The sequence below is a fragment of the Pleurodeles waltl genome, chromosome 7 (assembly GCF_031143425.1).
Source record: "Pleurodeles waltl isolate 20211129_DDA chromosome 7, aPleWal1.hap1.20221129, whole genome shotgun sequence".
In the NCBI taxonomy this organism is placed as follows: Eukaryota; Metazoa; Chordata; class Amphibia; order Caudata; family Salamandridae; genus Pleurodeles; species Pleurodeles waltl.
In genome coordinates, this window is record NC_090446.1 from 752,430,300 (window position 1) to 752,444,219 (window position 13,920).

Below are 13,920 nucleotides of genomic sequence, written 5' to 3' on the forward strand. Positions count from 1 at the left end.
AAATAGTTAATTGTGTAAACATGTAGGTGCAGCGTATGCACTCGGCCCTTGAGAGTTTTCTCAGCGCATGCAGTGCAAGGAAATCATGGCCTTCCTTGAGAGGGACACAGTGGATAAGCATGTGCAGCATTTGTTAAAGGGGAGATGTGTGCCGGCTTGGGCAAGCCACCATAGGAGTGCGCATGCCTTCGCGTGCTGGAGAGGGGCTGATTGATCATGTACACTCTGCTCCTCACGTTGCGGCATGAGCTTGAGAAGTTTAATAAGATTAGAGGAAAGACATTAGCGACTGAGTGAGTTTAGCTCACGTGTGATTTTCCCACCATTTTAGTTTGGAAGAAACTTATAATAAAAATATATTTTATGATGTTGCTTTACCGAACTGCTTAGTGATCTGACAGTTACGGTGTCAGTTTCGGAGGGTGAGAGATGATTAACAGGTGAAAGTAAGGTCAGGACTAATATATTGAAAGAAATTGATAAACAAGTGGTGGTAGTGATTCTTACTTCCATTTAGGAATTATTTTGTAAAGAAATAGCCAGTAATATGACTGATAAAGGGAAAGAATTGATAGAAATTCCTGAAGGAAAAATTAACAAGAAGACCATAAAGAAGTTTATTCAGCATGAAATGAAAGCCTGTACTCAGGAGACTGTAAATACGGTGATAGAAAGTAAAAAAATAAAGAAGAAAGGTTCAGACACTGAATATTGGACCTTATCAGAAAGGCATAAAGGGTATGAAGAAAGGTGTCCTATGCAGCACGCAGGAAAGTGGTGGGCCTTGGCGGCTTGCAGGATTATGAGGCTTAAGAAAATGAGTTTTCGGAGAATGATTATTCAAAAGGGGAAGATTAGTTTGATGAATAGGCGTTAGATCTACATGATGATGATGATGAGATTGAGGATTTGTTTGGATAGGTGCTGTCTCCCTCTACATCAACGGATGTTATAAAGAATCCCTTAGGACAGGATACGTCACCTCTTAGTATTAAGCATCCAAGAAGTGCAGAATGGTGGCCCCTGGAACATGTGAGTAGTTTTATAACAAATGGATACATAATCCTTTTGAGAAAGAGATAGGACATGTTTGGAAGGCTGAATGTTCTAGGCCAGTGATTGCTGACAAAGCTTGTTTTACCTTTAATTTGGATCCCGAAATGATAACCTTTTTGTTCAAAATGGGCAGGAATTCCAGTAAAAGACTTGAAAGGTCCTTAAAGCAATGCTAGAACCATGTCCTGGTTGTAGTAGGTCTGTTAGCTCGGATTATTGACGTGTCATAGGAAGCCTCATATTTAGGTCCTTGATTTGGATTTACTGAGGGCCTGGAGCCAAATAGCTTCAATATTGCTATACAACGCAAACGTGGGCCTAAATGCAGAAACCAGAAAAACAGTGCTAATAAAGATAAATCCCAAATTAGGTGATTTGGCAACAAAGGAAGCAAGTGAGAATCCGAAAGGATTACTGTTTGGCGAGGATATCATAAAGAGTTTGGGAAAATATGTGGCAAACTTCTCTGCATTTGACATAGTGCACCATAATGTGCGCAGAGCTTTTAATGGGAGTGTTTTTGGAAGGGCCTGCAGAAGGTGACATACTGCTGGCCGTGGATTCCAAAGGTCCCACTAAAATAGTTTCAGACAGAGAGGTTTTGGCAGAGTATACCTGGCCAGCACTGATACCTCTATCTACCCACAAAGGGATCTTTCTCAATGTGGAAAAGGAATTAAGCCCCACGGCAAAGGGCCAACTAGGTTCTAAGGTGAGTACAGTGGTTTCGCCTTTCCAAAGCAGGTGGTCAAATAAAATATTTTTCAAAACAATGGAGAACATGATCCAGGATCCATGGATATCAGAAACAATACAGGGTTTCAAACTAGAGTTTACAGAGATTCCTTTACAATACATCCAACCAAGAGAATTGTTATGGAACACAGACCAATAAAAAGTGGTAGACAAAGAAATAGATAGTATCCTGCAGAAAGGTGCAATTGTGAAAGTCAAAAAAGACAGTGAGAACTAGGTCTTTGTGAATACCCTTTTCCTAGTGGGGAAAAAGGACGAAGGATGGAGACCTGTTATAAACCTAAGAGAGATAAACAAGTTTCTAGTGTACAGACACTTCAAGGTGGAGGGTATCATCTGTTAAGAGGCATGTTTCGTAAGAATGATTGGTTAGTAAATTTGGATCTCATAGATGCATACTTTATGGCAACAATGGCAAAGGACAGTCAACCTTTCCTTCAGTTCATTAGGAAAGATCAAATGTCTTCCATTGTCTTCCAATCGGGCTATCGTCAGCATCTTGGTGTTTTACCAAGGTGAAGAGGACAGTAGTGGTATGTCAGAGGGAGAGAGATACTCGGTTGATAATTTACTTGGATGCTATTTTGATTATGGCCCAATCTTTGAAGCAACCTCTTCAGAAGTTGGAGGAGGAAAGGAGTTTGGTGGAGAGTTTGGGTTTCATTGTGAACAAGGAAAAATTGGTGTTGATTCTGACACATTCATCAGAGTTTCTGGGTTTCCAAATAGACATGGCCAAGGTAGTTTTACTCTTACTAGTGAAGAATGTGAGAAAGATAAAGAAGGTCATTTGTTTTGTCAGGCAGCTTTTCCAGGTCCCCTTCATTATAGGTTCTTGAAAAGGACAAAAGCAAGAGCAGAGAGAGCAGAAAAAAATAAGTCTGGATGTTGAGGCAAGAGTGGAATTAATTTGGTAGTTGGAGAATCTAGATGTCTGGAATGGGTGAGCAATTTTTGGTTGCACTCGAGATTTTTGGTCTGAAATCGGATGCAAGTATGACAGGTTGGGAGCACAATTGAGTGAGAAGGAGACTGGTGGTTTGTGGTCAAATTTGGAAAGGGAACAGCACATAAACTGTTTAGAGTTGACAGCAGGTCTTTACGCACTCAGGGGTTACGGACACACTTTACAAGGCAGAGATGTTTTGCTAAAGATGGACAATGTTTTTGTATTAGCATTTATGAATCGATTAGGAGGCATGAGTTCCCAAGGGATTGATAGAGTGAGCGAAAGAACTTTCACTATTTTGTTTAGAAAATTAAATCAGTCTGAGAGTATAGTATTTGCCTGGAAATTAGAAGGTAACAGCAGACTAGATTTCTTGAAAGATTACAGTGATTGGCAGCAGAATTTTGATTATTTCATGGGAATAGATCAGATTTGAGGTCAGTTAGATATAGATCTATTTGCAAGCAGACTGACCAGTACATTGAAGTATTATTTCTTTTGGATGTTGGACCCAGGTGCATTAGCAGTAGATGCTTTTCTACGGAGATGGAAATCAGTGAACATTTATGTGTTTCCTCCATTTGCTATAATCCAGAGGGTTCTGCAGAAATTGAGGAGAAAGAGATGTGTGTTGGTAACCCAGCTCTGGATTTCTCAAGCTTAGTTTCCGATGCTGTTGGAACTCGTTCGCAAAGTTCCAATTTACCTTCCAGCAGAAGAAGATCTATTGAAAGATGTAGCTGGAGAGAAGCATCCTTTAGTTCAAACAAGAGTTTTGGCCCTTCATCTCTGGAGAATATCCGGCACTCCATGCATGTGTCAGGACATTTGGGAAAGGCAGAGGAATTACTTGAGGAGTCCTGGGCTCCAGGCACACTCTGAACTGAAATATAAGGGAATTTGGAGGATATAGGTATGTTGAGGCTTGGAAAGGAGTTTGGATGCCATGGAGGCACCTTTTGTAGAGGTGGTTATTTTTCTAGTAGAAAAAGGACTAAGTTATAGGACTATAAATCGCTACAGTGTCTGCTGGGCACAGCCAATAGGATGATAGAAGTACAAGAAAGAATGTTTTAGTTTGCAGGGTTCTGAAATGTATAAGGTTAAGAAGACCTCCTAAAGTGAGATATGAGGTTTTATGAGATGTCAATTTAGTTTTATCTTTATTGAACTCCTGGCCCAGTAATAGGAATTTGAAGTTGAAGAGGTTGACTATAAAACTGGCAATTTCGTTGTGTTCCTGTCACAGGGTTGCTGATGTGAAATCTTGGAAGTAAGTAACAGAGTTTATGATCTATTTGGAGCAACTTTTTATATTACTAAAAGACTGAGATTATGTAAGAAACTATATTTTATCCAAAATGTGATGCATGTTCAAAACCGTGTGTGGTAGACTGTATGAAATAATATGAATCTAGAGTGGAAGAGTAGCATCCAAATAGAGTAGATCAATTGTGGAGCCACTCAAGGCAGTGACTACAGCCACTACTACAAGTTGGGCAAAGGTTGACTATGAAGCAATCAGGTGTTGATTAACAAAAAATTAAAGCTCATTCATGAGAGATGCAATGGCAAGTCAGGTCTTTTGGAAAGGAGGAAGATTGGAAGACATTATGAGTGTGGCATACTGGTTGAATGCAGCTGTTTTTGCGAAACATGATTGTAGTCCGATTGAACATATGGCGAAGGTAATCATACAAGGCTACCAACATACATAATGATAGCCTCCGGTCTTGTAATGAAATAGCGATTCTCCAAAAAAGTTGCCTAGACAATCTGAATTTCATTAAGCAACAGCTTAAACAGAAATGTATCCATGTAATTCAATAATCAACCAACCTATAAAATGTACATGTCGATTAGAGAATATTGCTTTATAATTTGAATAGCTTCTAATCACAGTCAAATTCCAAACTGGAATTAAGTAATAAATGCATTTGCAATATTGTAATAATTGTTTTGATGTTTACGTAGCCTGAACATTTGATGGAGGTTTGGAAAGAGCTCCTCATTTTCAATATTTGCTTCTTTGTTTCCTTACCTTGAAGCTGACATATTGCAGATGGTTGGCATGTTTTTTGATAATTTGTTGAATGAGATCAGGGTGAGTGGACTTCAAGTAGGATGTAGCTGGCTGGTTAAGTTCAAATTCAAATTTCCTCCAGAGGTCAGGGATGTGAAATACTTCATTCCATCGCCGACATACAGATGCTGCCCGTGCGCGGTCTACCAAGGGCAAGTTCTGAAATATTTGCAGAACTACGTGGTGTGGAAGACTCCCCCAGTCCACCCAGCAGGCTGAGATTGCAGTATCGCTTAGCAGAGATCTATGAAACCCCACTTTTTGCTTTTTCATTGTCTGTTTTACTTTGAGAACTTGACTGTCAATTGTAACCGTCAGTCGACCTCTCTTCATTCTGAAATCAATAAACAACAATTATTTTTTGCCATATAATAAAGTTATAACCTTTATCTCATTATATTGCAGACCTCATTGTGAAAACTAATTCATCAATCCCTTCAGAAGAAAACTTTATTGCAAATACAAAGAGGCATGGCACAATAACTCATGAAAGAAAAGTACTTAAATACCCCACACAGTCATAAACACTGCAACATCAAAGATATAACTATGCATGCTGGTGTCTTTCAAATCTATAACTTCCTTAAATAAAAATAACCTTGCTTTCTTGCGTGCGCCAACCACCCACACTTGAACTATGCATGCTGGTGCCTTTCAAATCTATAACTTCCTTAAATAAAAATAACCTTGCTTTCTTGCGTGCGCCAACCACCCACACTTGAACCTCAAAATCCCAAGCCTAAACTGAGAGGAGAGAGTTAATAATGCATTAGAACTATCATTAGTAAAACACATTTAGGATTTTTTCTCACCACCTTGGTAGCTTGGCACGAGTAGCCAGGCCTATCCCAGAGGCAATGTATAAAGCGATTGCACAACACACACAACACATGTGACACACTACTTACACCACAAAGGAAACACAACACCAAGAAGCATATTTAAGAGCCCCTAGTGCCACCAGGGTGTCACTTTTGTTGATGTTCTAATGTTGTAATGCCCTGTGCCGTATTCACAAGGTGGCGTTAAGTCACTTTTTGTGGCTTAATGCCACCTTGTTAATATGGCCCCTTCACAAGCAGCACTTTGCACTGAAGGGTAGTACAATGGCTGTTGCTGTAGACGTGCCACAGCAACACCCATTGCATTTTGACGCTGCCTCAAACTTATGGGTTTTCGTAGGGGTGGCGTTAGCATGGTGCAATGAGGGAAAATGCTTTCATCTCTCTTCGTTGTTTGCTCTTTCTATGTGTGCTGCATTCTGCAACACACATAGAAATAGAAAATCACCATTTAAGATTGTTTTTGTGCAGGAAGATGTTTCTTCCTGCACAAAAACAATCTTACCCTCAACACAGCCATCCTGGCATTATGATTCGAGGGTTGCTATATTGGCGAATGGCAGCAAATGTAGCACCGGCGCAGGGGGAAACACAGGGGTGCGCCGTATTCTAGTAAATACAGCACATCCCTGCATTTTGAAAATGAAGGTGTGCGACGCTACCAAATTTGGTGCAGCGATGCGCACCGTCATTTTCTGTTTAATCTGGCCCCAATTTATATAAAAATTAACTGTACTGTACACATCAAAAGACCAAACTCAACTTGTCAGAGTACCCTGCTACACAATCAGTTGTCAGATCATTACTCAGTATTATTACACTGCAAAAGCCAGCAGTAGTCACATAAAACACATAGGTTGCTGGTTATTCTGCAACATAAGCAGTAGTCAGGAAAACATTATTACTACAAAATGCACATATCAATGTAAGACATCTATTATCAGAAATGCCAAACAGCAGCATGAATGTCCATAAAAATTAAACCTCGGAGGAACACACTGCAGGTCATGAAAACATTCCTAATACGCTCATGTCATCATCATCACTGTACCACATTATCATGACTGCACCTGCGATGAAACATCACCCGGAAATAGACATGTTGCAGAGAACACATCCATACAGAGGCCCCGACATTATCACAAGGGCATCTGGCAGTAGAAGACCAGTTGTCTTAATTTGTGTTGGCGGCTTCCAGTTCAGAGCACCGGGACTTATTTTTCTGCCTCATGCATTTACTGCGAGCGAAAGCTTCATATGCAAAGACGGAGGAAAAGAAAAACGAAAAAGCGGTACAAAGGGAGAAAGTAGAAAGCTACAATAGTAAGCTGAAGGGGGCAGGGAGTGGCTGTAAGTGGATTGAAGAGGCCCGAGATGGCTTCAAGATTGCGCTGCCTCAGTATCCCGTGCTTGCACATTTAATTGCAGCAGCTGCGTGTTTAAGGTGAGAGCTTTGGGCACCGTCACATTTTTATTTACAAATTAAGCACTGGCCCATATGTAGGGCAGGCTGCACCCGTGCTGCTATCATACAAGGGGGTATAACACATACCCGGTATAGAACGAAAGCTCCTGCCATCCGGTCAGGAGGAATGCAGTACGTATAAACACGAGGAGCTCAGGCGCTCCTGTTGCAATGAAAGTTGGCACTACCTTGCAAAAGAGGACAGAGATCTCCTGAAGGTGGGTGCAATGGCTGACTGCACACACCTGCAGGCGGATATATAGAATGTGTATGTGATCTCTTTTTCCAATTTCAAGGTTTACCCATGGATGGTATACTAACTGCACGCCACCTCCTTGTTGTGTACGGTCAATGTTCCCCTTCACAGCTCTTTTGCCTATAATACTGCACAGTTGCGGAGGCAAATAGCTTCCTCATTTTAATAGGACCTTGCTCAAGGTTTGAACTTGTCGTAGACAGTGATCATTAGAGTGGTGGTTGTGAAACAATTAATACAAGCAAACAAGTAGGAAATAGGGTGCTGTATCCCCCTAAACTCTCACCAACTCTCCCGTGTGAACATGTAAACATCAAAGTATCTATTTAGATCAGAGAACACATACGAATAAAAGGGCAATGAAACTTTGCTAGCTGTTTAAAAATGTGTTTTTATGCTGATAATGCTATCCTGCGGCATTGTACGCCCTCCACAAAACTTGAAAATAACATCTGCTCTGCCAGCAATAGGCTAAGTGAGTCAAATGCTCACTACTAATATCTGTTGTGCCCAGCTTTAATCCTGGCATGGCCAATTCATATTTCCATCCTCATGAGGAGAGTACAGATGGAAAAACTGGGGTAGGGACTATAAATAAAGCAATTCAGTTTTTATATATTTTATCAGAGAGGTTTCAGATGAAAAACAATCAACTGGTTACATCACTAAAATTGTTTCACATGGCCAGTTATTTGAGGCAGCATTATAGGCAGGGCCAGCATGTTGCCTGATGGTCACTCTAGTGTACTACTTGGGCATGGGTACATCTTTGCTCGGGCATGGTCCTGGAGTTAGTTCACAAGATTAGACTGTATTAGTCATCCTTTTCTGCTTCTAAGCGATACCTCTCTCTGTTTGCAGATGTGCCCTGCGGTTGAATAGAAAGAGAGGAGTGCTGAAATTTCAGCTTCCATGCTGTGAAAACAGCTTGTCCTTTAATTGTGGGAAGCATCCCGGACAACGAGTCCTGAACAATGAAGTACTGGAAAATGAAAGCGGAACAACGCTTTAGTTTTCCTCGACTTCCTTGTTCAGGGCCTTAACCACGCATGTGCTGAACCATGTACATGCGTGGTTAAGGCACAGAAGAAGGAAGTCGGCTGAGGAGGATGACGCGATCTAGGAGGAGGTAAGTTGGGCTGGGGCTGTTGTAAGGGCAGGGTGGTCGGGGTATTTTTAGTTTTAGGGGTGGGGTGGGGGCTTGGGGTGATTAAGGTTTAGGGGTGGGGAGGGGGGTCAGGGTTTAGGTTTTAGGGGTGGGATGGGGGTTGGGTTGCTTTAGGTTTTAAGGGCGGGTGGGGAATCAGGGTATTTTTAGTTTTTGGGGGTGGGGTGGGGGGCTTGGGGTGATTAAGGTTTAGGGGCGGGGAGGGGGGTCAGAGTTTAGGTTTTAGGGGTGGGGTGGGGGGTTGGGGTGATTTAGGTTTTAGGGGAGGTGGGTTGGGGTTGCAGTAATTTTGGGGGTGGGGGATGGGTTGGTTGTGGGGATGGGGGGGTCGCAGTAATTTTCAGGGATGGGGGGCCACGGGGACGCATGATGGAACCATGCATGCCGTTCACTAATGCCTTTACCAGAAATGCCTTCACAACAAAAAAACGTTGTTAAGGCATTCGTGGTAAAGGCATTAGTGGCAACAACGAGGTCGTTGTTCTGACCTCGTTGTTCAGGCATGGGTGGTTTGGGCATTAGTTGTTCCGACTTATAACTTTTAATTGTATTTCATAAGGGTGACTTTTATGTGACAATATACAATTTTAGTGAAAGTTGTAAAAAGGAACTTACACTCAGTACCTCCTTTATTAAAAGCAGCCACAGACATAAAAAAATCATTTTAACCAACAATGGGTTTAAAGTGGAGTTCTTTAGTCGATTTGACAGTGAATTGCCACACACATAACAGCTGAGTCCCAAAATGTTCTCGGCATAAGTGCACTTTGGAATTCTGAAAACAAGGATTCTAAAAAACACTTTTTGATAGTAAAAACAGACTTAGTCAAGAAAATAACTTATTATTTACAGCAAGCAATTAGAAAAACTGACACGTTTATTTGCATGATGCATGTATGAAGATTACACAATTTTTCAAATGTTTGGGCCCAGATTTAAGAGGGCTTAGCGCCATTCCAATGCCACGTTATCGTAATTTTTTTACGCTAATGTGGCGTTGGAATGCCAAAAACACCATATTTACAAAGTGGCACACTGTTTGCTTTGCGTCAGTGTGTAACCCCTTGCGCCACATTATGCCTGGTACAGCGCCTGAACAACACCGGCATCCAGGGGAAGGCCCTGGAGTGGATCGCCTCATTTCTCGCCGGAAGAACCCAGAGAGTCCGCCTCCCCCCGTTCCGGTCAGCGGCCACCGAAGTCATCTGCGGAGTTCCACAAGGGTCATCGCTCAGCCCCACCCTCTTCAACGTCTATATGAGCCCCCTCGCAACCATCGCACGTCAACACAACCTCAAGATCATCACCTACGCCGACGACACCCAGCTGATCCTCTCCCTCACCAGCGACCCGGACGCCGCCAGAGCTAGCCTACACGAAGGGATGAAAGACGTCGCCGAATGGATGAAGAACAGCCGCCTGAAACTGAACTCAGACAAGACGGAGGTCCTCATCCTGGGATCATCACCATCCGCCTGGGACGACTCCTGGTGGCCCCCCGCCCTGGGAGCCACCCCCAAGCCAACGGACCACGCTCGCAACCTAGGCTTCATCCTGGACTCCTCCCTCTCGATGACCAGACAAGTCAACGCCGTCTCATCTTCATGCTTCAACACCCTGCGCATGCTTCGAAGGATCTTCCGGTGGATCCCCACCGAGACCAGGAAGACGGTCACCCAGGCCCTCGTCACCAGTCGGCTGGACTACGGGAACGCCCTCTACGCCGGCACCGCCGCCAAACTCCAGAAGAAACTCCAACGGATCCAGAACGCCTCAGCACGACTCATCCTGGACATCCCCCGACACAGCCACATCTCCGAACACCTGAGAGACCTGCACTGGCTCCCCGTCAACAAAAGAATCACGTTCCGACTCCTCACCCACGCACACAAGGCCCTCCACGACCTGGGCCCCAAGTTCCTCAACAGCCGCCTGACCTTCCACAAGCCCACCCGCCAGCTCCGCTCCGCCAGCCTCGCTCTCGCCACCGTCCCCCGCATCCGCAGAGCCACCGCCGGAGGAAGATCCTTCTCCTACCTGGCAGCCAAGACATGGAACTCCCTCCCCATCCACCTCCGGACAACGCAAGACCATCTCGCCTTCAGGAAGCAACTCAAGACCTGGCTGTTCGAGCAGTAGCGTTTCCCCCCCCCCCCCAGCGCCTTGAGACCCTCCGGGTGAGCAGTGCGCTATACAAATACAAATGCCTTTGATTGATGCCTTCGCCAGGCGTAATGTATTTAAGGTGGAGGCGTTCCAGCGCTGAGGGGCTGAAAAAATGGTGCAAAGAAATCAAAGAGATTTCTTTGCGTCTTTTTATTCGCATTTTTAACGCCTGCTAAGACCTCTGCTGTCAGGAAATCTCTCTTGCTGACCACCAGGAGGCATGTCATATAACATGTTGCTCTTCTAACATAATAGCTTCCTGTTTGGATCTGTCATGCACACCTAGGCGGTTCCAGGTATTAAAATTGCACGGATGTTTCAGCTATTAAGGGAGACAACTCTTGGTGCAACAGGAGCAATAATTCTTCAAAAGACAGATCATCCCTCCCCTCTTTGTGAGTTTCTCTTCAGAAAAAGAGGCGCTACAAGTATGTCATGCCATCAAGGCACGATGGAGATACTGTTACTGATTTTTCCCATCAAAACAACTACTGCCTAATGTGTACAGATGTAATACAGGGAATAAAAACCTGTTCCGGGCAGGAGGCTAAACCATAGTGGGCCTTCTGTGCCTGAGCAGCCTTTAAAGGGCTGCTGAAGTGGTTTTTCATTCACCCTACCTCTATCGCAGCTAGCCCGCGTGGAATAAATAGAGTCCTTGGACTTTTTTCTGTGCAATCCGTAGCATATGGTTCACTACTGTGAGGGAGCACATAGGCCCTCATTCTGACCTTGGCGGTCTTTTCGCAAGACCGCCGAGTTACCGCCGCGGTGAAGACCGCCGACCGCGGCGGTATGCCGCTGTGCGCATTCTGACCGCTGGGAGCGTTCCGCCGGAAAACCGCCAGCAGCCACACTGGCGGTCGGCGGGAAAGTGGAGACTGGTCAACCTCCACCGCCACGCCAGCAGAACACCGCCCACAGAATTACGACCCACATTTCTGTGTGGCGGTCTTCTGTTGGCGGTCTTCTGTTGGCGGTCACCTCCCCATGGCTCCCGTCGCCTCCCGGAGGACCAACGCACAAGGTAAGTTGACCGTCCGTGAGGGGAGGGGGTGGGGGGGTGTTGTGTGATGTGGGCGTGCATGGGGGTGTGCGTGTGAGTGTGTAGAGGGGGTGTGTGAGTGCGTGTATGCGGGCGGGGGGTGCTGCTGTGTCTATGGGTAATGTGTGCTGTTCGGCAGGTGCACATGTCTGCATGTATGTGTGCGGGTATGTGTCCCCGTTGTGTATATGTGCATGTTGGGGGTGTGTGCATGTCGGGGTGCATGTATGTGCATGTCGGGGTGGGGGTGGGGAGGGGGTTCGTACCACCTCTGTGGGGTGGCAGGGGGGTGGAGGGTGTGGGGGGAGGACTCGGGTGGGTAGTGGGGGGTGGGGGAGACCCCTATCAGTGCCAGGGAAGGAATTCCCTGGCCCCGATAGTGCTTACCGCCATGGTTCGCACGGCGGTTCCCGCCCGCAAGAAACCGCGGCGGTAGGCAGGGTCATAATACCCTTGGCGGTCTTGGGACGACCGCCGGGCCGGAGTGCGCAAACTCCAGCCCCGCGGTCATGACCGCCATGGCGGTCGGAGTGGAGAAGTGGCGGTCGGTCGCGGCGGGGACCGCCGCGGTCAGAATGCCATTTTTAATACCGCCGGTCTGTTCGCGGTCCGACCGCCGTCTCTCCGCCGACCGCCAGGGTCAGAATGAGGGCCATAGTCATCAGAATAGTTCCATTTGTCATCACATCTGCAATGTGGCCATACTGCTGACTGACACCGTTACGAGAGACATGAGTGCATGCATGTAGTGCTGTAAGGGCACATTGCTGGCTAATTGTTTCATTTTTCTTAATTTTCTTGTGAACATATGGGGCTGTATTATAAATTTTATCCCTGGAAGGCAAAAGGCGCATGCGCACATTATGTGCACCACCGTGGCACATTACTATCACAGAAGATACCACAGACACTGTGTCCTCTTCTCTAATAATGATAGTAGTGGCAGTGCTATCATGAGAAGGCTTTCCTTCACTTGCATGGATGAGTGGCCACATGCAAATGAGGGAATCTGTGCTTCTGTGCCTGCGTCATATTATAGGTGCGGGCACAGATGCAAACTTCACCTTGGGTGGCACGCTCACAGTGCACCATGAAAAGGTGACACATTGTTAATGAGCTGCCTGGAGGTAGCCCTCTGCAGGAGAAATGGGGTCCAGGGACACACTCCCTGTAGGCAGGTACAAACACTCACTGTACCCCCTGCAGGGGATCTCTCTCCCTTCTTTAAAGTGCATGTGGCATGCTATATGCACTGTGAAACTCGGAGTCGCTGTGAAGCTGCCGAGTTCTGACTCATTGTAGTAGGGCACACTGTCCCTGTGAACATGTGTAAATGTACACTGTGGAGCAAACAGGAACAGTGCTCACTTTCCATATCATTGCGCATGGAAAATGATTGTATTAGCACATGCCCTTGCATGTCTGGAGTACATGCGCAGCACATCTTGTTGCAGCAATGCATCATGTATAACTTTAAAGACAATTAAACAGAAAATGAACTTCGCTATGGGTCACACCTCATTGCAATCTTAATATTTATTGTGTTAATAATGAGGTTTTTTTATTCTCTGAGGGTAGGTATTACTTAATTGGAGCAAATATTAGGAGCAGCATGCAGGACATAGCTATTCTAAAAGCTTGACTGGTCCTTCATCGTGCAACTATCAGTTTTTTTTCTGTTGCCAATTTAATCATGTGATTCGGTGAAGTCACAGTTCTGTAATCAGTGAGTTTAGCGGGTTTAATGCATCAAATGCCAGCATTGCACAATACAGCACTATTAGTGCAATGCCTTCACTAATATGGTCCTGTATATAACTAGATGTGCTACTTAAGGGTGTGAGTATTGCATCAGCATTTTTTGTAAAATATATAAAAATATACTAAGGTGCCCATCATGCTAATATGCATTAAACAGTTCTGCATTCTGTATTTTAACAGCACAAAAATTCAATCAAATTTCAAAAGACTTCACAATTAGGCATGTGCATAATAGAATTTTTTGTGAAATGTCATTAAAATTCGAAATGTTAGGCACATTTTTGGAAAATTTCTCTTTGCAATATCTCTGGAAATTGAGGGTAAGGGCATAATTGACTTTTAGAAGACTTCCGAGTTATTGGCAACGGAACTG

At 44.8% G+C, this 13,920-nt stretch overlaps 1 protein-coding gene across 3 annotated transcripts in view; it reads right to left on the reverse strand.

The window, feature by feature from the left end:
* The window catches only part of LOC138245547 (F-box/LRR-repeat protein 3-like), a 99,718-nt gene that overhangs the window by 37,872 nt on the left and 47,926 nt on the right, over positions 1-13,920 (reverse strand). For all 3 annotated transcript variants that reach the window (XM_069199226.1, XM_069199227.1, XM_069199228.1), the window contains one exon: positions 4,803-5,178. In XM_069199226.1, coding sequence (XP_069055327.1) covers positions 4,803-5,178 — 376 coding nt within the window. The remainder of the gene's footprint in view (positions 1-4,802; positions 5,179-13,920) is intronic.